The sequence below is a fragment of the Pogoniulus pusillus genome, chromosome 43, assembly GCF_015220805.1.
Source record: "Pogoniulus pusillus isolate bPogPus1 chromosome 43, bPogPus1.pri, whole genome shotgun sequence".
NCBI classification, from domain to species: Eukaryota; Metazoa; Chordata; class Aves; order Piciformes; family Lybiidae; genus Pogoniulus; species Pogoniulus pusillus.
Window position 1 is genome coordinate 2136379 of NC_087306.1, and position 24435 is coordinate 2160813.

The 24435-nt window shown below is 64.0% G+C and overlaps 2 protein-coding genes across 6 annotated transcripts; both read right to left on the bottom strand.

Annotated features, from left to right (window-relative positions):
- Positions 1-19: 19 nt before the first annotated feature.
- Positions 20-6155, bottom strand: AQP10 (aquaporin 10). Its single transcript, XM_064176128.1, has 6 exons — positions 5966-6155; positions 3400-3526; positions 3150-3287; positions 2080-2198; positions 1106-1323; positions 20-280 (listed from the first exon to the last, which is right to left on the bottom strand). Exons 1-6 carry the CDS (start codon positions 6059-6061, stop codon positions 73-75), a joined length of 906 nt encoding a protein of 301 aa, XP_064032198.1. The 5' UTR covers positions 6062-6155; the 3' UTR covers positions 20-72.
- Positions 6113-11195, bottom strand: HAX1 (HCLS1 associated protein X-1). 5 transcript variants are annotated; one of them, XM_064176120.1, is made up of 8 exons: positions 11044-11185; positions 10659-10855; positions 9385-9548; positions 9232-9277; positions 9004-9092; positions 7396-7546; positions 7179-7310; positions 6549-6652 (listed from the first exon to the last, which is right to left on the bottom strand). In XM_064176120.1, exons 1-7 carry the CDS (start codon positions 11094-11096, stop codon positions 7198-7200), a joined length of 813 nt encoding a protein of 270 aa, XP_064032190.1. In that variant the 5' UTR covers positions 11097-11185; the 3' UTR covers positions 6549-6652; positions 7179-7197. The 5 variants fall into 5 exon arrangements, with proteins under 5 accessions (XP_064032185.1, XP_064032186.1, XP_064032190.1 ...); XM_064176118.1 differs by having other exon boundaries at positions 7170-7310; positions 9004-9119; positions 11044-11184; XM_064176117.1 differs by having other exon boundaries at positions 9004-9119; positions 11044-11183.
- Positions 11196-24435: the final 13240 nt, after the last annotated feature.

Below are 24435 nucleotides of genomic sequence, written 5' to 3' on the forward strand. Positions count from 1 at the left end.
GAGACAGCGCAGGTCCTGGGGGCTCTTTTAATGGGGGGGGGGGAGGGGGCAGGGGCTGTGGCATCCCTGGCATCACGTCTTCTGGAGTGCCATCTCCTTGCTGTCCTTCTCGGGGGGCACCTTGGCCTCCAAGGGGATGCTGTGTGCCAGCACCAGGGAGTCGTTGCCGTCGTCCTCCGGGGGGTGGTGGAAGGCCACGAAGAGGTGGTAGAGGAGGACGCCCAGGGCGGCCCCCAGCATGGGTGCCACCAGCGGTACCCACCACCAGCCATTGCCCCTCCTGCGGACGGAACACAGCGGGCAGGAGTGGGCAGGGTCGGGCAGGGGTAGGCAGAGGTGGGCAGGGGTGCAGGAGTGGGCAGGGTCGGGCAAGGGTGGGCAAGATGCGGCAGGGAGTGGGCAAGAGTGGGCAGGGTCGGGCAGAGGTGGGCAGGGTGACTTGGGCAGGGTCAGACAAGAGTGGGCAGGGGTGGGCAAGAGTGGACAAGGCTGAACAGGGTCGGGCAGAGCTGGGCAGAGTTGGGCAGGGCTGAACAGGGTCGGGCAGAGCTGGGCAGAGTTGGGCAAGGCTGGGCAGGGTCAGGCAGGGCTGGGCAGGGTCGGGCAGTGTCGGGCAAGGGTGGACAAGGCTGGGCAGAGTCAGGCAGGGCTGGGCAGGGTCGGGCAGCATCGGGCAAGGGTGGAGAAGGCTGGGCAGGGTCAGGCAGGGCTGGGCAGGGTCGGGCAGCATCGGGCAAGGGTAGAGAAGGCTGGGCAGGGTCGGGCAGGGTTGGGCAGGGTCGGGCAGTGTCGGGCAAGGGTGGAGAAGGCTGGGCAGGGTCAGGCAGGGCTGGGCAGGGTCGGGCAGTGTCGGGCAAGGGCGGACAAGGCTGGGCAGGGTCGGGCAGGGCTGGGCAGGGTCGGGCAGCATCGGGCAAGGGTGGAGAAGGCTGGGCAGGGTCAGGCAGGGCTGGGCAGGGTCGGGCAGGGCTGGGCAGGGTCGGGCAGTGTCGGGCAAGGGCGGACAAGGCTGGGCAGGGTCGGGCAGGGTCGGGCAGGGCAGGGATGGGGTGGAGGTGACTTCTACCACCTCCTTCTCGCTTGGCCCCCCCTGCCCCTTACCCACCTGAAGACCTCCGGGCCCCAACCTGCCACGTAGGTGAAGAGCCTGGGCCCCAAGTCCCGCGCGGGGTTGAGTGGGCAGCCGCAGTTGGAGCCCATCGAGACCTCGATGGCGAGGACCAGCCCAGCCACCACCAGCGGCTCCAGCCCCTTGGGCACGCCCTTGTTGCGCCCGTCCAGGATGGCCAAGACGCCCACCAGCAGCACGCTGGTGCCAATCACCTGCGGGCACCCACAGCAGCTCAGCGCTGCCCAGGAACTGGCACCGCTGGAGGGAGCTGAGGGGACCCTGCCTGGCACCCCCACAGGCTGGAGGGTATGGGGGGAAGGGAAATTGGCATCATTGGATGGGGATGGGCAGGAACTGGCACCTCTGGAGTGGGCTGAGGGGACCCTGCCTGGCATCCTCAGCTGGTCTGGAGGGTATGGGTGCGGGGGAACTGGCACCACTGGAGGGGGCTGAGGGGAGCCCACCTGGCAGCCCCCCAGAGTGGAGGGTATGGGGGGAGGGGAACTGACATCATTGGATAGGGATGGGCAGGAACTGGCACTACTGGAGGGGGCTGAGAGGATCCTGCTTGGCACCACCACAGTCTGGAGGGCATGGGGGGGGAACTGGCATCACTGGTTGAGGATGGGCAGGAACTGGCACCACTGGAGGGGGCCCACCTGGCCTGGAGGGTATGGGTGGGGGGGAACTGGCACCACTGGAGAGGGCTGAGGGGAGCCCACCTGGCATCTCTACCTGATCTGAGCTGTGGGGGTAGAAGGAAATTGGCACCCCTGGAGGGGCATGAGGGTGGACATGAACTGGCATCACTGTGGGGGAGCTCACCTGGCACCCCCAACCCGGTCCGGAGGGTATGGGGCGGGGGGAGGCGGGGAGCGGGGAGGGAACTGGCACCATTGGATGGGGCTGGGAGTAGGAGGGGACTGGCACCAGCGGAGGGGGCTGGGAGGAGCCCAGCTGGCACCCACCTGGTCCAAGAAGCCGTTGGCGATGGAGACGTAGTCGGCAGGGTAGGTGGCGAAGATGGAGGCAGTCTCGCCGGGGCCGTAGGTCAGCAGGGTCCCGTTGGTGTAGTTCTGGATGGCATCTGCGGGGCAGAGATCATCCCTGCCAGCCTGGCAACCCTGGCACGGCCGCGGCGTCGCCTCGCTGGGCACTCCCACACCTGCTTTTGCCACCCCCACGCCTGCCTTTGGCACCCCCACGCCTGCCCCTGGCACCCCCACATCTGCCTCTGTACCCCCACACCTACCCTTGGCACATCCACACCTGCCCCCGGCACCCCCACACCTGCCCTTGTGGCACTGTGCCCCCTGCACCCCCAGCTCTGCACCCCCCAGACTCTCAGCCCTGGATCCTGCTACCCCCAGACCTCTCCAGCCCTCAGCCCTGCACCCCCAGACCCAGTCCTGCTCTCTGTATCCCCAGACCCCTCCTCCCTGCACCCCCAGACCCTCAGCCCTGCACCCCCAGACCCTTCTAGCCCTGCTCTCTGCGCCCCCAGCCCCCTCATCCCTGCACCCCCAGCCCCTTCCACCCCTGCCCTCTGCACCCCCAGACCTCCCCTGCCCTCCCCCCAGCCTTGCCCATCCTGCCCCTCTGACCCCTAACCATCAACTCTCTGTTCTACAACCTTTGCCATCTGCCCCCCAAGCCCCCCAAGCTGCACCCCCAGACCCCTCCAGCCCTGCCCTCTGCACCCCCAGACCCCTTAGCCCTGCACCCCCAGACCCCTCCAGCCCTGCCCTTTGCACCCCCAGACCCCTCCTCCCTGCACCCCCAGACCCCTCCAGCCCTGCTCTCTGCACCCCCAGACCCCTTATCCCTGCACCCCCAGACCCCTCAGCCCTGCACCCCCAGCCCCTTCCACCCCTGCCCTCCCCCCAGCCTTGCCCACCCTGCCCCTCCGACCCCTAACCATCAACTCTCTGCCCTGCAACCTTTGCCATCTGCCCCCTCTCCAAGCCCCCCAAGCTGCACCCCCGGAGCCTTCCACCCCCCACCCCTCCTCCTCCTCCTCCTCCTCCTCCTCCCGTACCGTAGTAGAGCCCATAGACGGCGGCGGCGCCGAGGAAGGCTGCGCAGGTTTGCACCACCACGAAGATGGGCAACTTCCACCAGGGCAGCTGCTCCACCAGGCACATGGCCAGGGAGAAGGCAGGGTTCATGTGGGCACCTGCGGGGGCACAGCGGGCACGGAGCCTGAGAAGCCGGAGCCCGAGAGGAAGACTCCCAAAGCCCTTCCCCGACTCCCAACCCCCTTCCCCTGAGCCCTTCCTCATCCTCACCTGAGACCCCCCCGGCGGTGTAGACTGCGACCATCACCGCCAGGGCTCCTGCCAGGTAGGCGCTGATGAAGTTGCCTTTCTTCTCCGAGGTGGTCACCATCTGCGCCGAGCCCGCCAGGGTGATCAGCTGCGGGAGGGGCACGCAATGGGCACGGCCCTCGCCAAGCGCCGCTGTGCCCACCGAGGCTTTGCCACTGCCCTCACCAAGCGCCGCTGTGCCCACCGAGGTTTTGCCACGGTCCTTGCCAAGCGCCCCTGTGCCCACCGAGGCATTGCCACTGCCCTCGCCAAGCGCCCCTGTGCCCTTGCCAAGCGCCCCTATGCCCACCGAGGCATTGCCACGGTCCTCGCCAAGTGCCCCTGTGCCCACCGAGGCATTGCCACTGCCCTCGCCAAGTGCCCCTGTGCCCACCGAGGCATTGCCACTGCCCTCGCCAAGCGCGCCTGTGCCCCCCGAGGCTTTGCCACGGTCCCTGCCAAGCGCCCCTGTGCCCACCGAGGCATTGCCACTGCCCTTGCCAAGCGCCCCTGTGCCCACTGAGGCATTGCCACTGCCCTCGCCAAGCGCCCCTGTGCCTACCGAGGCATTGCCACTGCCCTTGCCAAGCGCCCCTGTGCCCTTGCCAAGCACCTCTGTGCCCACCAAGGCGTTGTCCCTGCCCTTGCCAAGCGCCTCTGTGCCCACCGAGGCGTTGCCGCAGTCCTTGCCAAGCACCCCTGTGCCCACCAAGGCATTGCCACTGTCCTTGCCAAGCACCTCTGTGCCCTCAAGGGGCCACCACTGCCCTTGCCAAGCACCCCTGTGCCCACCAAAGCATTGCCACTGCCCTTGCCAAGCACCTCTGTGCCCACAAAGATCCATCACTGCCCTTGTCAAGCACTCCTGTGCCCACCAAGGCTTTGCCACAGTCCTTGCCAAGTGCCCTGGTGTGCCCAAAGGCTGCCTCAGGGCTCTGTGGCAGTGCCCTTGCCAAGCACTCCCCTGCTGCCCAAAGAGATGCCCCAAGGCTCCCTCACAGCTCTCTTGCCAAGCACCCTGGTGCCCACCAAATCTCCCTCACTGCCCTTGCCAAGCACCCTGATGCCCACCAAAGCTCCATCACTGCCCTTGCCAAGCACACTGGTGCCCACCAAAGCTCCATCACTGCCCTTGCCAAGCATCCTGATGCCCACCAAAGCTCCCTCACTGCCCTTGCCAAGCACCCCTGTGCCCCCAGGGCTCTCTCACAGCCCTTGCCAAGCACCCTGGTGCCCACCAAAGCTCCATCACTGCCCTTGCCAAGCATCCTGATGCCCACCAAAGCTCCCTCACTGCCCTTGCCAAGCACCCTGGTGCCCACCAAATCACCCTCACATCCCTTGCCAACACCCCCCCCCCCCCTTCTGCTGCCCAAAGAGATGCCCCCAAGGCTCCACCACCCCCACCCCAAACACTGCCAGTGGGACCAAGGCCACTCAGATGCCTCCGCCCATGCCGCGGCCGCAGGGTTGTGCCCTGGGGGGGGTTGGCAGAGCTGTGGGCACCGGGCTGGGGTGGGCAGAGCTGTGGGCACCGGGCTGGGGTGGGCAGAGCTGTTGGTTGCTGCTCTCCTTGGCAGCTCTGGCAGCAAAGTAAATAAATTAACAGCAATTAAGTCGTTTGCTGATTGCCTGTGCCAGGGCTGATGGCAGGGAAGGGCTGCGGTTGGCACAGCGACGGGCACCGGAGGCTGCCCAGGCTGAGCTTTACCTTTGCCTGCCCTCCCCACCCCGAGCCTGGAAGTGGGCAGAAGGTGTCAAGCCATGTGCCACCCTCTGCCACCTGCTGCCACTCCCTCTGGCACCTCCCTGGCAGCAGCACCCGTTTGGCAGTGCCAGGCTGGCAGTGCCACCACAGCACAGCCCACCCCCTAAAGGGTAGCTTGGCACAACCAAGCAGCAGCTCAGGCAGTGCCAAGCCAAGCGTGGCACAGCCTCACAACTCTTCCTCATCCTCCTCCTCCTCTCATCCCAACCCCAACCCCTTGCCCAGCCAGGGATGAACCCCTTAAAGGCTTCTGGGTGCCCACTCCTGGTGCCCACTCCTGATGCCCACTCCTGATGCCCCCCACCCTGTGCCCAGTGAGGGTTGAGCCCCTTAAGGGCTCCTTGGTGCCCACTTCTGATGCCCACTTCTGATGCCCACTCCTGGTGCCCCCCACCCTTTGCCCAGCAAGGGTTGAGCCCCTTAAAGGCTCCTCAGTGCCCATTTCTGGTGCCCACTCCTGATGCCCCCCACCCCTTGCCCAGCAAGGGTTGAGCCCCTTCAAGGCTCTGAGCCCCTTAAAGGCTCCTTAGTACCCACTCCTGATGCCCACTCCTGGTACCCCCCACCCTTTGCCCAGTGATGGTTGAGCCCCTTAAAGGCTTCTCGGTGCCCACTCCTGATGCCCACTCCTGATGCCCCCCACCCCTTGCCCAGCAGCAGTTGAACCCCTTAAAGGCTCTGAGCCCCTTAAAGGCTCTTTGGTGCCCACTTCTGATGCCCACTTCTGATGCCCACTCCTGGTGCCCACCCCCCTCCCCCAGCCCTGTGTGCCCTGCTCACGATGAGCACGAAGGTGCTGAGCAGCTCTCCCAGCAGCTCCCGTGCCAGCCGGTTCCTGATGCGCAGCAGAGGCTGTGCCCACTTCAAGATGCCCATGGTGCCAGGCGGGAGCGGGCAGCGGTGCCAGTGGCAGCAGTGGCAGCAGTAGCAGTGGCGTCAGTGGCACAGTCCTGACTTTATGAGCCCTGGGGCCCAGGTGGGTGATAAGCTGCAGACTTTAAACTGATAAGGGCAGAGCCTGGCACGGGCCAGAGTCCCACAGGGCTGCCAGTGTGAGTGGCACCTTCCACAGTGCCCCCGGGGAGGATTAGACCCAGAGGGCAACCCCTTGCCAAGGTGCCCAGACCTGACTCAGGTAAGTTGACCCCAGAGGCCTTTCCCTCTCCTCCTCCCCACAGCTCTTTTGCCCTGGCACAGCCCTGGGCAGGGCTGGTGAGGAGGCCTTGGAGTGGCACCCAGCGGTGGGCAGGCAGGGGAAGGAGCGAAGAGGGCAGGGAGGAGCAGGGATGGGGCAAAGGGGAGAGGTTGGCAGTGCCAGCAGCCGGGGGGGGGGGCAGAGGGAAGGAGTCCAACAGGGCACAGCTACATAAATAGCTTTTATTCTCTGTACATGGGCACAGGGACCCCACCCTGGGTGCCAGGCAGTGCCCCCAGCATGGTGCCAGCTGCCAGCAGGAGCCGAGCCACCTGCAATAGAAACTGGGGGTGAGAAAAGGCAGGTGCCCAGTGCCCACTGCCCAGTGCCCACTGCTCACTGCCCAGTACCCACTGCCCACTGCTCAGTTCCCAGTGCCCAGTACCCACTGCCCACTGATCAGTGCCCACTGCCCAGTACCCAGTGCCCACTGCTCAGTTCCCAGTGCCCAGTACCCACTGCCCACTGATCAGTGCCCACTGCCCACTGCCCAGTACCCAGTGCCCACTGCTCAGTTCCCAGTGCCCAGTACCCACTGCCCACTGATCAGTACCCACTGCCCAATACCCAGTGCCCACTGCTCACTACCCACTGCTCAGTGCCCCATACCTACTGCCCACTGCTCACTGCCCATTACCCAGTACCCACTGCCCAGTACTCACTGCCTACTGCCCAGAGCCCACTGCCCAGTGCTCAGTGCCCACTGCACACTGCCCAGTGCCCCCTGCCCACTGCCCAGCTCCCACTGCCCACCCAGGGTGCAGCTGGCAGCCCAGCACCTGTGCCCACCTCACCCACCCAGGGGGCACAGTGGCAGCTACCAGCCGGAGAACCAACGCCGGAAGAAGGTGCCCAGGGTGGAGGAGCTCAGGTTGGGGCCCTGCAGCTCCTCCTGCTGTGCCCAGGTGCCCATGAACTGTGCCAACTCCCCTGGGCAGAGAAAGAACAGAGCTGGCTCAGGTCGAGGGTGGGGTGGAGGTGCCCAGCCCTGCTGCCCACTCGGTGCCACACTCACGGTCGTCCATGTTGACCACCTGCTCCTGGCACTGCTTGCCCTGCCCATCCTCCCTGGTGGTGCTGACGAAGGCCTGGTGCCCGCTGCGGCGCGTCACAGTCGTCTGCCGGTGCCCACTGCTGTCCTGCACCGTCCTGCGCTCCTGCACCGCCTGTGCCAGGCACAGCCTGCCCTCAGCCTGCCCTCCCCGGGCACAGGGGGCAGCCACGGCCACTACAGCCTGGCACTGACTGGGCACACCTGGGGCAGCCACGGCCACTACAGCCTGGCATTGGGCACTCCTGGGGCAGCCACGGCCACTACAGCCTGGCACTGACTGGGCACACCTGGGGCAGTCACGGCCAGCACCAGCCTGGCACTGACTGGGCACACCTGGGGCAGCCACGGCCAGCACCAGCCTGGCACTGACTGGGCACACCTGGGGCATCCACGGCCACTACAGCCTGGCACTGACTGGGCACACCTGGGGCAGCCACGGCCAGCACCAGCCTGGCACTGACTGGGCACACCTGGGGCAGCCACGGCCAGCACCAGCCTGGCACTGACTGGGCACACCTGGGGCAGTCACAGCCACTACAGCCTGGCACTGACTGGGCACACCTGGGGCAGCCACGGCCAGCACCAGCCTGGCACTGACTGGGCACACCTGGGGCAGCCACAGCCACTACAGCCTGGCACTGACTGGGCACACCTGGGGCAGCCAGGGCCAGTGCCAGCCTGGCACTGGGCACACCTGAGGCAGCCACAGCCAGCACGAGCCTGGCACTGGGCACACCTGGGGCAGCTATGGCATTAGGAGCAGCTATGGCATTAGAGGCAGTCACAGCCAGCACAAGCCTGGCACTGGGCACACCTGCGGCAGCTGTGGCATTGGGGGCAGCCACAGCCAGCACAAGCCTGGCACTGGGCACACCTGTGGCTGCTGGCAGCCATGGCAGTGGGTGCAACCATGGCTACCACACGCTTGGCACTGGGCACACCCACAGCCATCAAAGCTTGGCACTGGGCACGCCCACAGCCATCACACCCTCAGCATGAGTGCACCCATGGCCTCCACGTGCTTGGCACTGGGCACACTCATGCCCATCACACCCTTGGCACTGGGCACATCCATGCCCATCACACCCACGCCATCAGTGCACCCACAGCTGCCACGTGCTTGGCACTGGGCATACCCATGGCCACCATCACAGCCCTGGCACCTCACGTGTTTGGCCCTGGCCATACCCATGGCCATCATCGTCATCACCCCTGTGCCAGTGGGCATACCCATGGCCACCATCACACCCCTGGCACAGGGCACACCCATGGGCATCATCATCACACCCCTGGAACTGGGCACGTCCCTGGGCCCTCACGTGCTTGGCACTGGGCATACCCATGGCCACCATCACAGCCCTGGCACTGGGCATACCCATGGGCACCATCACAGCCCTGGCACTGGGCACACCCATGGCCATCATCATCACCCCTGTGCCACTGGGCACATCCCAGGGCCCTCATGTGCTTGGCACTGGCCATACCCATGGCTGCCACACCCCTGGCACTGGGCACACCCAGGCCTATCATCCCCTACCCCTGGCACTGGGCACCTCTGTGGGCACTCACCCCATCGGGCAGAGTCACTCTGGTGACAGAGACACTCTGGAAGTAGGACTGGCACTTGGGCTCCTCTGGGCACAGGATGGTGCCCAGCCCTGCTGAGGACACCTCAGAGTCCAGGTCTGTGGGCAGGAGGTGGGTTGGTGCCAGCAGGATGGGCACCTGCCCAGCTGGCACCTCCCTACCCCCACCCCCCCATCCAGAGACCTGCCCCCCCCAACCCCTAGCACCGACCTTGGTCTTCCTTGGGGCCAGCAGGTGCCAGGTGAGGACCTTCCAGCTACAAGGCAAAGGCAGAGGCTGGCGCTGGGTGGGCACAGCCTGGCACTGCCATGGCAGCTGCCGCAGCTGCTGCTGAGCCCTGCCGGGGGCAGAGTCCTCACTCACCCCCGGGAAGGGGCCCCAGGGCCGGGCAGACTCTCCGGTGCCCGCGGAGCCTCCCGGGGCCGCGTCGGGCACGGAGCTCTCTGGGTGCTTCAGCATCGAGTCCCGCAGCGACCGCCCCGGGCCGCCGGCACCGGCACCGGCACCGGCCCCGGGCAGGGACGGCTCTGGGGAGCGAAAGGGCAGGGTCGGGACCGGGGCGGCAGGGACGGGGCGGGGTCGGTAGGGTGGGGTCGGGACCGGGACGGAAGGATCAGGGTCAGGACCGGAAGGGCAGGGTCGGGACCGGTAGGGTGGGGTCGGTGCCGGGGCCGGGAGGGCAGGATCAGGGTCGGGGTCGGGACGGGGACAGCAGGGTGGGGACCGGGACGGGGACAGCAGGGTGGGGACCGGGACCGGGACAGCAGGGTGGGGACCGGGACCGGGACAGCAGGGTGGGGACCGGGACCGGGACAGCAGGGTGGGGACCGGGACCGGGACAGCAGGGTCGGGACCGGGACCGGGACAGCAGGGTCGGGACCGGGACATCAGGGTCGGGACCGGGACCGGGACAGCAGGGTCGGGACCGGGACCGGGACAGCAGGGTCGGTAGGATGGGGTCGGGACTGGGACGGCAGGATCAGGATCGGGGCCGGGGCCGGGAGGGCAAGGTCGGGACCGGGACGGAAGGATCAGGGTCAGGGCCAGGGCAGGGGCCGGGAGGGCAGGATCAGGGTCGGGGTCGGCGTCGGGACCGGGACAGCAGGGTCGGGGTCGGGGTCGGGACTGGGAGGGCAGGATCAGGATCGGGGTCGGGACCGGGAGGGCAGGATCAGGATCAGGGTCAGGACCGGTAGGGTGGGGTCGGTGCCGGGACCGGGAGGGCAGGATCAGGGTCGGGGTCGGCGTCGGGACCGGGACAGCAGGGTCGGGGTCGGGGCCGGCAGGGCAGGGTCAAGACCGGCAGGGTCGGGTCGGGGTCGGGACCGGGACAGCAGGGTCGGGGTCGGGACTGGGACGGCAGGATCAGGATCGGGGTCGGGACCGGGACCGGGACAGCAGGGTCGGTAGGGTGGGGTCGGGACTGGGACGGCAGGATCAGGATCGGGGTCGGGACCGGGACAGCAGGGTCGGGGTCGGTAGGGTGGGGTCGGGACTGGGACGGCAGGATCAGGATCGGGGTCGGGACCGGGAGGGCAGGGTCGGGGTCGGGACCGGTCAGGCCCTCCGCGGGGCTCCGTTTGCCCCCCAGAGCCCCGCTCGTTCCCTGCCGGTGCCGGTCCCGTTCCCATCCCTACCGAAGGGCCCTGCCCAGGCCCCTCCGAGGCCCCCCAGGAGCTCGCTCATGTCCCGGAACAGCTCCGCGAAGGCCCCGCGGGAGCCGCCGGGGCCGAAGCCGAAGTCCCGCGGGGGCTGCGCCAGGCCTGGGCTGTCGTCGTCCTCCTCCTCCTCCTCCTCGTCCCAGGCTGCGCCACCGAACAGAGGGTCCCGGGGCCTGGCGGTGGGGGGGGGGGAGCGCAGCGCTGAGAGCCCAGGCCCGGGCGGGCCCCGGGGGTGGGGGAGGGGCGGGAGGGGACAGCGCTGCCGAGGCACGGAGAGGCCCAGGCGGGGCCTGCGCGGCGGAGGCGGCACAGGGACACCGACAGGGAGCGGGGGGCGGCCCGGGGGAGGCCCTGCCGGTACCTGCCGCGTCCCGGGAAGCCGAAGAAGCCTCCAAAGGCCCCGGGGAAGTTCATGGCGCTCCGCAGGCCCGGGCCGCGCTGCCGTAAAGCGCCGCGGCCGGAAAGCGCAACGGCCGTAACAAGTGTGACGGTCGCAAAGAGGCTCTGCGGCCGTAAAGCGCAACAGGCGGTGTCGCGAAGCGCTGCGCTGCCGCCGGCGGCTCCCGAGGGCAGCTCCGCGGCTCCGCCCTCGCCCCTGAGGCCACGCCCAGCCCCGCCAAGCCCCGCCCAGGTCTGCCCGGCCCCGCCCAGACCCGCTCGGCCCCGCCCAGTCCTGCGCGGCCCCGCCCAGTCCTGCCCAGACCCGCCCAGTCCTGGCAGGGAGGAGCTGCGGAGCAGGCAGCAGTGTGCCCAGGTGGGCAGCAGAGCCAGGGGCAGCCTGGGCTGGCTGAGGAGCTCAGTGCCAGGCTCTGCCCTTTGGGCACAGCAAGGCCAAGCAGTGGCACAGGCTGGGCACAGAGTGGCTGAGAGCAGGCAGGCAGAGAGGGCCCTGGGGGTGCTGGGTGGCAGCTGCAGAGGAGGCAGCAGTGCCCAGGTGGGCAGCAGAGCCAGGGGCAGCCTGGGCTGGCTGAGGAGCAGTGTGGGCAGCAGGAGCAGGGAGGTTCTTGTGCCCCTGTGCTGGCACTGCTCAGGCCAGCCCTGGAGTGCTGTGCCCAGCTCTGGGCTCCTGCATTGCAGAGAGCTGCTGAGGGGCTGGCAGGTGCCCAGAGCAGGGCAGCAAGGCTGGGGAGGGGCCTGGGGCACAGCCCTGTGAGGAGAGGCTGAGGGAGCTGGGGGGGTGCAGCCTGGCCCAGAGCAGGCTGAGGGCAGAGCTGATTGCTGCCTGCAGCTGCCTGCAGGGAGGCTGTGCCCAGCTGGGGTTGGGCTCTGCTGCCAGGCAGGCAGGGCCAGAAGCAGGGCACAGAGGCTGAAGCTGTGCCAGGGCAGGCTGAGGCTGGGGGTGAGGAGGAAGCTGTTGGCAGAGAGAGTGATTGGCACTGGCATGGGCTGCCCAGGGAGGTGGTGCAGTGCCCATGGCTGGGGGTGCTGAAGGCAAGGCTGGCTGGGGGCACTGAGTGCCATGGTCTGGTTGGTTGGGCAGGGCTGGGGAAGAGGTTGGCATGGGTGAGCCTGGAGCTCTCTGCCAACCTGCTTGGTTGATTCTATGATCCTGTGAGGGTCTCAACAAGCCTGGACCCCCCCCCACAGAGCACACAGAAAGGTCCAACACTGCCAGGCCTTACCTTCAACGCTGCTTTTTGAAGCAAGAGTTGGGATTTTGGGGATGGTTTCTGGACTCAGAGCACATTTTGGGGGGGGGGGGGGAGGGGGGAAGGGAGGTTGGGGAGGGAGTTGCATTTCCCAGCTTGCTTCTGCTGTAAGGAGGAGACTTTGCCTCATCCCAGCTCCCTCCCAGCGGCTGGAATCGTCACAGCTTCATTCCCAGAAGGATTTGGGAGCTCAACACCATCCCCCCCGCCCCGCACACCCCCACCCCACCCGCCCCTCTTTTGCCTGGGATGAAGCTCACGGCACAGCCCTGCCGGTGGGGAGGACCAGGCACAAGCAAACCTCTCCCACCCCCACCCCCCCCACTCGGAACACGCAAATCATCGCTCCTCAGGCTCCGCCGGGGGGGGCTTGGAGGGGTTTTGTTTCTCTCCCCCCCCTATTTTCATTGCTCATCAGCTCGAACCCAGCCTCTCGCCGGGCTGTGATTCACACCGGGAACGGGGAGAGGCACCGGGGATGCTACACCCCCACCCCCCCCCACCCCGCGGCGCTGCCTTTTGCCCGGTGCCAGTCATCGATCCGGGCTGGCATTTTATGGGGCTCACAGCAGCGGGGACTGAGTTGAGGAAGAGGACACCCGATCGATGTCGGGGGCGGGGGAGGAAGAGGGGAGATCCATCCTTTGCTGCCTGGGACTCAGGCGGGCAGGCTCCCGACCTAGTTGCCATGGGAACGGGGATGGGAGAGCCGCTGGGCTGCCGGGGAGGGAGCTCCGGTGTGAACGCGGCCACCGCTGCCGCCGCCGCTGCCTTTGCATCCCACCCGCAAGAAGCTGCCCGCGGACCCCCTCCCCCCCCCCCCCCCCAACAGCTCGGCCACGGAAACCCAAACAGTGCCTGCCGTGGGCTGGTTGCTGCCTTCTGGGTGGGCACCTGCCTTGGTTCTACCCCACACACACACACCCCCCCACACACCCCACACACCCCACACACCCCACACACCCCACACACCCCACACACCCCACACACCCCACACACCCCACACACCCCACACACCCCACTCCGGATTTTGGGGCTGGTTCCCTGTAGCATCACTGATGCCAAAGAGGTGCTAAAGAGCTGGGCAGAAGAGTTTTGTCCATGATGGGTGGGCAGAGGCCAAGGGGGTGAGAGTGAACAAGGCCAAGGGCAGGGTCTGCACTTTGGGCACAGCAACCCCAAGCAGCTGCAGGCTGGGGCCAGAGTGGCTGAGAGCAGGCAGGCAGAGAGGGCCCTGGGGGTGCTGGCAGAGAGGAGCTGCAGAGGAGGCAGCAGTGCCCAGGTGGGCAGCAGAGCCAGGGGCAGCCTGGGCTGGCTGAGGAGCAGTGTGGGCAGCAGGAGCAGGGAGGTTCTTGTGCCCCTGTGCTGGCACTGCTCAGGGCAGCCCTGGAGTGCTGTGCCCAGCTCTGGGCTCCTGCATTGCAGAGAGCTGCTGAGGGGCTGGCAGGTGCCCAGAGCAGGGCAGCAAGGCTGGGGAGGGGCCTGGGGCACAGCCCTGTGAGGAGAGGCTGAGGGAGCTGGGGGGGTGCAGCCTGGCCCAGAGCAGGCTGAGGGCAGAGCTGATTGCTGCCTGCAGCTGCCTGCAGGGAGGCTGTGCCCAGCTGGGGTTGGGCTCTGCTGCCAGGCAGGCAGGGCCAGAAGCAGGGCACAGAGGCTGAAGCTGTGCCAGGGCAGGCTGAGGCTGGGTGTGAGGAGGAAGCTGTTGGCAGAGAGAGTGATTGGCACTGGCATGGGCTGCCCAGGGAGGTGGTGCAGTGCCCATGGCTGGGGCTGTTGAAGCCAAGGCTGGCTGGGGGCACTGAGTGCCATGTTCTGGTTGGTTGGGCAGGGCTGGGGGAGAGGTTGGCATGGGTGAGCCTGGAGCTCTCTGCCAGCCTGCTTGATTGATTCTATGATTCTATGATCTTTGCCCTCAGCCTGCAGAGGACACCTGAGCAGTTAATGTTGGTTTGCTGCTGGAGGCTTGGAGGCTCTGACCAGGCTGGGTCCACCCAATCAATTCAGCAGGCTGGAAGAGACCTCTAAGACCACTAAATCCAACCTAACACCTCCTAATGAGCCAAACCCTGGCACCAAGTGCCTCATCCAGCCTCCAAATCCATGAGCAAGGGGATGAGGTTCACCTGCCCTTGGGTCTCAACAGCCTCCCCCCATGGGGGCTCCAGGCTGGGGGCAGAGTGGCTGGAAAGTGCCCATCAGAGGCAGACTTGGAAGTGTTGGTTGGCAGCAGCTGGAGATCTGCCAGGATGTGCCCAGCCACAGTGTGGGCAGAAGGAGCAGGGCAGGGATTGTCCCTGGGCACAACTGGAAGCCTGGGGTCAGGTTTGGGCCCCTCACTTCCAGAAGGGCATTGAGGGGGTAGAAAGGGGACAGAGAAGGACAATGATGGTGAGGAAGGGTCTGGAGAAGAGGGCTGGGGAGGAGCAGCTGGGGGAGCTGAGGGTGTTGAGGCTGAAGGGAGACCTCATTGCTCTCTGCAGCTCCCTGAGAGGAGGCTGCAGGCGGCTGGGGGTTGGGATCTGCTGCCTGGGATCAGGTGATAGGAGAGGAAATGTCCTGGAGTTGTGCTGGGGGAGGGTAAGGTTGGAGGAGAGGAGCAATTTCTGCCCTGCTAGAGTGGTCAGGGACTGGCACAGGCTGCCCAGGGGAGGAGGTGGAGTCCCCATGCCTGGAGGGGTTCCAGAAACCTGTGACCATGGCACTCGGGGCCAGGGTTTGGTGCCCGTGGTGGTGTGGGGTCCTCCTCTGCTGCAGCCTGCACAGCCCCAACTCTTTCAGGCTGTGCTCACAGCAGAGCTGCTGCAGCCTCTCAGCATCCTCCTGGCCCTGCTCTGGACACTCTCCAGCATCTCCACAGCCCTCTTGGCCCAGGGGCTCCAGAGCTGGAGGCAGGACTCCAGGTGGGCTCTCAGCAGAGGGCAGAATCCCCTTCCTGGCCCTGCTGCCCACACTGCTGCTGCTGCAGCCCAGGCTCTGGCTGCTCTCTGGGCTGCAGTGCTCACTGCTGGCTCCTGCTGAGCTTCTCCTCCAGCAGCACCCCCAAGTGCCTCTGCTCAGGGCTGCTCTGCAGCCTGGCACTGCCCAGCCTGCATTGGTGCTTGGCATTGCCTCCACCCAGCTGCAGGACCTTGCCCTTGCTCTTGTTGCACCTCCTGAGCTTGGCTTGTGCCCACCTCTGCAGCCTGCCCAGGGGCCTCTGGCTGCCATCCCTGCCCTGCAGCCTCTCTGCTGCCCCACACAGCTTGGTGTGGGCAGCAAAGCTGCTGAGGCTGCACTCAGTGCCTCTGCCCATGGCAGCCACAGAGATGCTGAGCAAGCCTGGTGCCAGGACTGACCCACCCCTGAGGGGCTCCACTTGTCCCTGGCCTCCACCTGGCCATGAAGCCATTGACAGCCACTCTTTGGGTGCCATCAAGCCACTTCTTTACCCATCCAGTGGTCACCCATGGGTCACCAGCTTGGTGTGGGCAGCAAACCTGCTGAGGCTGCACTCAGTGCCTCTGCCCATTGGCACCCACAGAGATGCTGAGCAAGCCTGGTGCCAGGACTGACCCACCCCTGAGGGGCTCCACTTATCCCTGACAGCCACTCTTGGGGTGCTGCCATCAAGCCACTTCTTTACCCATCCAGTGATCACCCATGGGTCGCCACAGCAAACCTGAGGCTGCCCTCGATGCCTCTGCCCATGGCACCCAGGGTTCAGCTCCCCCAAACCCAAACGCGGAGCTCCAGCGGAGGCTTCCCCACGCGATGGCAGCATTGGCTCAGCCTCCAGCGCCGGCTTGGAGCAGCCTCAGGTGTCCTCTTCTTCGGCTTTGTTCCCACTCCTACGAAATGAAAGGAGAAGAAACCAACCAGCAGCAAAGCTCCTTCTCTCCCCCCCCCGTTCCCCCCCAGCCCAGGACTCCTCCGTTCCGCCGCCAGCTGCCGGTCGGGGCCATTGTTCCGCAGCGCTTCGCTCGCAGCCGCTCCCGCAAGGTCCCTTCGTGGTTCTTCGACGCAGCTTTGGTCCTATCGGAGAGATCAAAGCTGATGGCCAGAAGGGACATTTTAGTTGCCCTTCCAAGCTTTGGGTTTCCATTTGGAAGGCAGCTCCTGGGAGGGTTGCTCTGGGACCTTCCCCCCCCCACCCCGCGGCTGCTGCTTGCTGCCCCACGGACGAGCTCGGTGATCCCCGGGAGGGTTTTTGGTGCCCAGCAAATGCCTCCCGAGCTCCTCAGATGTGGAGCAGTTCTCACCTTGGGCTTTGCTGTGCCTGGCTGCAGGCACCGAGCAAGGAAAACCTTCCCTCGGAGGGGACAATTCCTTCGTTCTCCTCCCTGCAGCTGGAAGCGTGGGGGGGGGGGAGGGGGCATCATGCCAGCCTTCAGCCTGGGCACTGCAGGAGGTGCTGGTGCCCACAAGATGGTTTTTTTATTGCCAGCCTCTTTGCCTCCTCTCTGCCTCTCTCTTCTTCTCCCCAGGGGCTGAGGAAGCAGCTGAGCTGCCCAGGGCATGCATGGCACAAGGTTTACTCCTGCCAGGGTTCCTCACCACTCGCTGAAGGAGGGAACCTGAGCTTGGGTACCACCCCAGCAGCTGCCATGCCAGTGCTGCCAGGTGCCAGCAGCAGTCACTCGTCCGGACAGCAGAGGGCAAGGGGCAGTGGAGGAGCTCTGCTGTGTCTCCTGGCACCTCTGTCCATGCCACCCTTCTGCCCCTCTGGTGGCAGTGTGCTCCAGGGATGCCATGGTGAGATCCCAGGGCATGGCACAAGGTTTACTCCTGCCAAGGTTCCTCACCACTCGCTGAAGGAGGGAACCTGAGCTTGGGTACCACCCCAGCAGCTGCCATGCCAGTGCTGCCAGGTGCCAGCAGCAGTCACTCATCTGGACAGCAGGGGAGAAAAGGGGAGGGGGGGAAGGAGGAGCTCTGCTGTGTCTCCTGGCACCTCTCTCCATGCCACCCTTATCCTCCTCTGCTGTCAGCGTGCTCCAGGGATGCCATGGTGAGATGCCCCCTGTGGAGCATGGCAGGGGTGGGCAGGTGAGGCTGGCACAGCTGCCACTCCCACGGCAGCTGCAGCGGTGGGAAGCAGCAGGCAGTGGTTGGGTTCTGGCTGGCACAAAAGGTACCCTTGAAAAGAGAGAGAGAGAGGAGAACAGCAGCCACCTGCATGCCAAGGGGGTGCCATGTGAGCCACAGCCTGGCACACACCTTGGATTGCTCGGGGGTGGGGAGGGCACTGATCCAGCCTGGGTTTAAAGCCAGCACAGCACCTTAGAAGGGTCAAGAAGAGACCTTCAGAGGACATCTTCAGCTGCAGCAGGCTGCTCAAGAGATCCTGCCCGACCTCACCTCGAGTGCTTCTCAAGGTTGCCCCTCTTGGCAACTGTTCTCTTCCAGCCTGGTGCCAAGGTGGCCAAGAGGCCACCTCTTGGCACCAGACTGGCACAGACCATCCCAGCTCTACCAGCTCAGAGAGGGCCTCCAGAAACCCAGCAGCTCCCACCACAACCTGCTCCACACAGCAGCCTTGCTCCTTGCCATGCCTCCAGCCTGGCCACCCTCTCCTTTAGTCAGCTGGCATCTCTTGGGCAATGCCCAAAGCATCGCTGTGGGGTGGCAGGCAGGGACCTCGGCCAGATCCTGAGCTGCTCAGCACCTCCTAGAGCTGGTTCTTGGAGGGGCAGCAGCGAGGAGAGAGCTGCAGCTCTGCTTGACCTGCCTGCAGCAGTTAAATTAATGAATCCTCCCTAATGCCAGGACTCGAGGAGCTGCCTAAGAGCTGTCAGTTGACATGGCATTAATTCCATCTTCCCTGACCTTTACATTGCCACCCAAGTCCAGGTTTCCCTCTCCTGCCCTTTGCTGTTCCCTTTCATATTTAATCTGAGATCTGATTTGGCTGCAGGAGAGCTTTGGGAGTGTGCTCAGAAGAGGTGAGAGGATTTCACAGCCCTTCCTCTGGAGGGGGGGGGGGGAAAAGCTTTGACCTGAGGGTAAATGGCATCCCTGGGCAGGAGCTCTCCCTGCTGCCACTCACAGAAACACAGAAGGGGGAGGTTGGAAGGGACCTCCTGAGATCATCGAGTCCCAACCACCCCCTGCCCAGAGCAGGGTCACACAGGAACACACCCAGATGGGTCTGGGGAAGTCTCTAAAGGAGACTCCACAACCTCATAGGGTCATAGAAGCAGGCAGGGTTGGAAGGGAGCACAAGGAGCAGCCAGTGCCAACCTCTGCCATGCCCAGGGACACCCTACCCTAGAGCAGGCTGCCCACAGCCTCAGCCAGCCTGGCCTCAAACACCTCCAGCCATGGGGCCTCAACCACCTCCCTGGGCAACCCATTCCAGCCTCTCACCACTCTCCTGCTCAGCAACTTCCTCCTCACCTCCAGCCTCACTCTCCCCACCTCCAGCTTTGCTCCATCCCCCCCACTCCTGCCACTCCCTCACAGCCTCAAAAGTCCCTCCCCAGCTTTTTTTGGAGCCCCCTTCAGACCCTGGCAGGCCACAAGAAGGTCCCCTGGGAGTCTCCTCTGCTCCAGCCTGCACAGCCCCAACTCTTTCAGGCTGTGCTCACAGCAGAGCTGCTGCAGCCTCTGAGCATCCTCCTGGCCCTGCTCTGGACACTCTCCAGCATCTCCACAGCCCTCTTGCAATAGACTGGAAGTGAGGAGGAAGTTGTTGAGCAGGAGAGTGGTGAGAGCCTGGCAGGGGTTGCCCAGGGAGGGGGTTGAGGCCCCATGGCTGGAGGTGTTTGAGGCCAGGCTGGCTGAGGCTGTGTGCAGCCTGCTCTAGGGTAGGGTGCCCCTGGGCATGGCAGGGGTTGGCACTGCCTGCTCTTTATGATCCCTTCCAACCCTGCCTGCTTCTATGATTCTATTCTAGTGGCTCCAGCACTGAATGCAGCATCTCCACCTCCCTGCTTTCCCCTCACACTTCTCTTGCCTGGGTGGGGGCCAGTCCCTGTGACCCCAATTTCCTCAAGGTCATTGCTCAGCAGGCTCTGGGGGCTGCTGGGAGCTCTCTCTCCCCTCAATTCTTCTGCTGCCGAGCAGGGGGAGCTCCGATGGAGCAGCTCGCAGGGGCCAGCCTGGCACAGCCGAGTCTCTGAAGGGCTTCCTCGCACGCAGGGCTCCTTTGTGCCTCCCACGAGATCTTTTTTTCCACCTCCTTCACCTTTTTCTTTGCCTTTTTTAATTCCTCGACTGTGAATTCTTTCTTTCTCTCTCCCCCTCACCCCCTTCCTCTTCTCCCAGGCAGCTCAAACCAGCTGCCAGAGGCAGCAGCAGCAGCAGCAGCGGCAGCAACCCTGCCGGCGAGGCAGGCGGGCGGCTGGAGGCAGTGATGGATAGCACCGAAGCTGCCGGCTGCAGATCTCAGGGACACGAACAGCACTTTAATTGGTTGCCCTGCACAGATTTCCTCCCCAAAACGGCTTGGGGTGGGGTTTTTTTTATCATCTCAAAGAGAGCCAGAAACTGGAACGTGTCTTGCTTCTTTCATGGCTTCCCTGGAGGCAGCAGCAGCACATTAAGGGAGGGGGGGGGGGGATAAAAAAGAGAGAAGGAGGAAGGGAAAAGAGGGGGGAGAGAGGGGAAAAAAAAAAGCCCCTAGTCAGCAGCGCCAGGTGGCTGAATGTCTTGCAGCTTAATTGATTCCTCTTTAATTAGTAGCAAAGAAAAAAACATTCACCCTGTTGCTCTCCACCGATGCTCAGTGCCAGCTTCGGAGCAAGCAGCATCCTCCTCGGAGCAAGCAGCATCCTCCTCGGAGCAAGCAGCATCCTCCTCGGAGCAAGCAGCATCCTCCCCGGCCCGGCGCCAGCGAGGCTCCGTGTTCCCGGAGGCAGCCGCAGGGAACGGTGCGGGGCTTGGCCGCTGCCTCTTCAGCACCTGCGAAGCGAAGCGAAGCCACCTCCGGCTCCTGCAAAGGCAGCGAGAGCAGGAAGCAGGAGAGTCGCAAGCTGTGGATGTTCCCTGCTTGGAGGTGTTCAAAGCCAGGCTGGGCTAAGTGGGAGGTGTCCCTGCCCCGTGGTAAGGGGTTGGAAGTGGATGAGCTTCGAGCTGCCTTCCAAACCTGACTTGTTCCAGGCTCCTGTCGCATCCTGAGCTGCTGTGAGGGGGTTTGGATGGGACCATCCCAGGGATTTTTGTGCCCTGGCTGGGGATCTGCTGCTCAGTTCACCCCCAGATCCCCTCACTTCTCGAACAGAAAGGAGCTCAGCTCTGTTTTCAGGGATGTTTCTCCTCTGCTTTTTGCCTCCTGACTGCTGAGAGGACATCAGAGCCCTTGCATGGGTTTGGCACCAGCCCCACACTGCCTGCTCTGGGTTAGGTGCCCATGGCAGGGGGGGGTTGGAACTTGATGATCTTTGTGGTCCCTTCCAACCCTGACTGATTCTATAGGTGGTGACTTGGAACCATAGAAGCAGGCAGGGTTGGAAGGGACCACAGGGAGCAGCCAGAGCCAACTCCTGCCATGCCCAGGGACACCCTACCCTAGAGCAGGCTGCACACAGCCTCAGCCAGCCTGGCCTCAAACACCTCCAGCCATGGGGCCTCAACCCCCTCCCTGGGCAACCCCTGCCAGGCTCTCACCACTCTCCTGCTCAACAACTTCCTCCTCACCTCCAGTCTATTACAAGAGGGCTGTGGAGATGCTGGAGAGTGTCCAGAGCAGGGCCAGGAGGATGCTGAGAGGCTGCAGCAGCTCTGCTGTGAGCACAGCCTGAAAGAGTTGGGGCTGTGCAGGCTGCAGCAGAGGAGGCTTCTTGTGGGGACCTTCTTGTGGCCTGCCAGGATCTGAAGGGGGCTCCAAAAAAGCTGGGGAGGGACTTTTGAGTCTGTGAGGGAGTGGCAGGAGTGGGGGGGATGGATCAAAGCTGGAGGTGGGGAGAGTGAGGCTGGAGGTGAGGAGGAAGTTCTGCACCATGAGTGGTGAGAGCTCAGGTGCCCATTTAACCTGGTGCCTTGCAGAGCTGTTTGCTTGTGTCCTGTGGAAGGCAGCAGTTCCCTTCTGGTTATGAAGAGCTTTGTCTGTAAGGAACTACTGAGCAAAACAGTAATTAGCTGTGGGGGCTTCTTTCTCTTTCCCCCTCCTTTCCCCACACACCTGGGTGCTGCCATGGCCATGTGGTGCTGGGATGGGTGAAGGTGCCCAAGGTTCAGCATCCTCCTCCCTTCCTTCCTCCCACTCTCCAATGGTCCTGTTCAATATCTTCAGTGATGCTCTGGAGCAGGGGATTGAGTCCAGCAGCAGTAAGTTTGCAGATGACACCAAGCTGGCAGCTGGAGTGGAGCTGGGGGAGGGGAGCAGAGCCCTGCAGAGGGACCTGGCCAGGCTGCATGGGTGGGCAGAGGCCAAGGGGGTGAGACTGAACAAGGCCAAGGGCAGGTTCTGCACTTTGGGCACAACAGCCTCAAGCAGCTGCAGGCTGGGGCCAGAGTGGCTGAGAGCAGGCAGGCAGAGAGGGCCCTGGGGGTGCTGGGTGGCAGCTGCAGAGGAGGCAGCAGTGCCCAGGTGGGCAGCAGAGGCAGGGGCAGCCTGGGCTGGCTGAGGAGCAGTGTGGGCAGCAGGAGCAGGGAGGTTCTTGTGCCCCTGTGCTGGCACTGCTCAGGCCAGCCCTGGAGTGCTGTGCCCAGCTCTGGGCTCCTGCATTGCAGAGAGCTGCTGAGGGGCTGGCAGGTGCCCAGAGCAGGGCAGCAAGGCTGGGGAGGGGCCTGGGGCACAGCCCTGTGAGGAGAGGCTGAGGGAGCTGGGGGGGTGCAGCCTGGCCCAGAGGAGGCTCAGGGCAGAGCTCATTGCTGCCTGCAGCTGCCTGCAGAGAGGTTGTGCCCAGCTGGGGTTGGGCTCTGCTGCCAGGCACCCAGCAACAGAGGGGCACAGAGGCTGAAGCTGTGGCAGGGCAGGCTGAGGCTGGGTGTGAGGAGGAAGCTGTTGGCAGAGAGAGTGATTGGCACTGGGATGGGCTGCCCAGGGAGGTGGTGCAGTGCCCATGGCTGAAGCCAAGGCTGGCTGGGGGGCACTGAATGCCATGGCCTGGTTGGTTGGGCAGAGCTGGGTGCTAGGTTGGCATGGGTGAGCCTGGAGCTCTCTGCCAACCTGCTTTGTTCTACGATGATGATTCTGTGATGATTCCCTCCTTGGGCTGAGGAAGGGAGGGATAAATGGCCACAGGGAGGCAGAGATCCATGCTGTGACCAGACTCTGCCCCTGCTCAGAGAAGCTTTAATCCCAGGCCCGTTAATGAAAGGAGATTTGGTAGCACATGCAAAGCTTAAACCAATTTTGGCCTGGCCTCCCTGGGCAGCATCAGGGATGCAGCTGCTTGGGGCTCTGCTGAGCTAAGCCACTAATGCTGGGTGGGTTTTAATCACCTACCAAAGAGTCCCCCCCAAGACTGCTGGAGGTATTTTTAGCACTTCCAGGTATTAGCTCAAGCCCCAAATAAGCTAAATTTATCAATTCATCATGATTCAAGCACTGCACAGCACACCCCCCCCTCCTCCTCCTTTCTCCTCCTCCTCCTCCTCCTCTGCTGGCCCCACGACACCCAGAGCTGAGTGAGCTGGGTGCAGGGAGGAGGCTGTGCCTGTTGGCATCCTCCTGGAGCAGGGTGGGTGTTCCATTCTGGGGCTGCTGGTCCCCCAGGTTACTGGTGGTGTGAGCCAGAGCTGGTGGCACAGCATTGCCAGGCTCTGAGGGAGGCTTTTGAGTCGTCCCTTGGATTCAGCAGCGCTCAGCAGGAACAGGTCCAGCCTCTTTTGTTCCCTCTGTGAAAGTTGTTTTGGTGCCCTTTGCACCCAGGCTGCTTTGCTCCTCCTTTCTCTGGAGATGAGAGATGAACTCAAACTATTGGGGGAGCAGGAAGGGAGCAGCCCAGCTCTGATGGGCTGCATCCAAAGCAGGGTGGCCAGCAAGGATGAGGGAGGGGATTCTGTCACCCTGCTCTGCTTTGCTCGGCTGTGCTCTTCTCTGCTCTGCTCTACTCTGCTCTGCTGTGCTCTTCTCTGCTCAGCTGTGTTCTGCTCTGCTCTGCTCTGCTCTACTCTGCTGTGCTCTGCTCTACTCTGCTGTGCTCTTCTCTGCTCAGCTGTGTTCTGCTCTGCTCTTCTCTACTCTGCTCTGCTGTGCTCTTCTCTGCTCTGCTGTGCTCTTCTCTGCTCAGCTGTGTTCTGCTCTGCTCTACTCTACTCTGCTGTGCTCTTCTCTGCTCTGCTCTACTCTACTCTGCTGTGCTCTTCTCTGCTATGCTCTGCTCTGCTCAGCTATGTTCTGCTTTACTCTGCTGTGCTCAGCTGTGCTCTGCTCTACTCTGCTTCACTGTGCTCTTCTCTGCTGTGCTCTGCTCAGCTGTGTTCTGCTCTGCTCTACTCTGCTTCACTCTGCTCTTCTCTGCTGTGCTCTTCTCTGCTCTGCTCTACTCTGCTCTGCTCTACTCTACTCTGCTGTGCTCTTCTCTGCTCTGCTCTACTCTACTCTGATGTGCTCTTCTCTGCTCTGCTCTTCTCTGCTGTGCTCTTCTCTGCTCTGCTCTACTCTGCTCTGCTCTACTCTACTCTGCTGTGCTCTTCTCTGCTCTGCTCTACTCTACTCTGATGTGCTCTTCTCTGCTCTGCTCTTCTCTGCTGTGCTCTGCTCTACTCTGCTGTGCTCTGCTCTACTCTGCTGTGCTCTGCTCTACTCTGCTGTGCTCAGCTGTGCTCTGCTCATCTCTGCTTGCTCTACTCTGCTCTACTCTGCTGTGCTCTTCTCTGCTCTGCTCTACTCTACTCTGCTCAGCTGTGCTCTGCTCTGCTCAGGCCCCACCTGCAGTGCTCTGTCCAGTTCTGTCCCCCCCATCACAGGAAGGACCTGGACCTGTTGGAGCAAAGGCCTGGAGCACCTCTACTATGGGGACAGGCATAGGGAGTTGTTTCTGTTCAGCCTGGAGAAGAGAAGGCTGCAGGGAGACCTTAAAGCAGCCTTCCTGGATCTGAAAGGGCTCCAGGAACGTTGGAGAGGGACTTTGGACAAGGTCTTGGAGTCACAGGACAAGGGACAGTGGCTTTGAGCTAGGAGAGAGGAGATTGAGAGTGGAGGTGGGGAGGAAGTTCTTGACAAGTGAGGGTGGGGA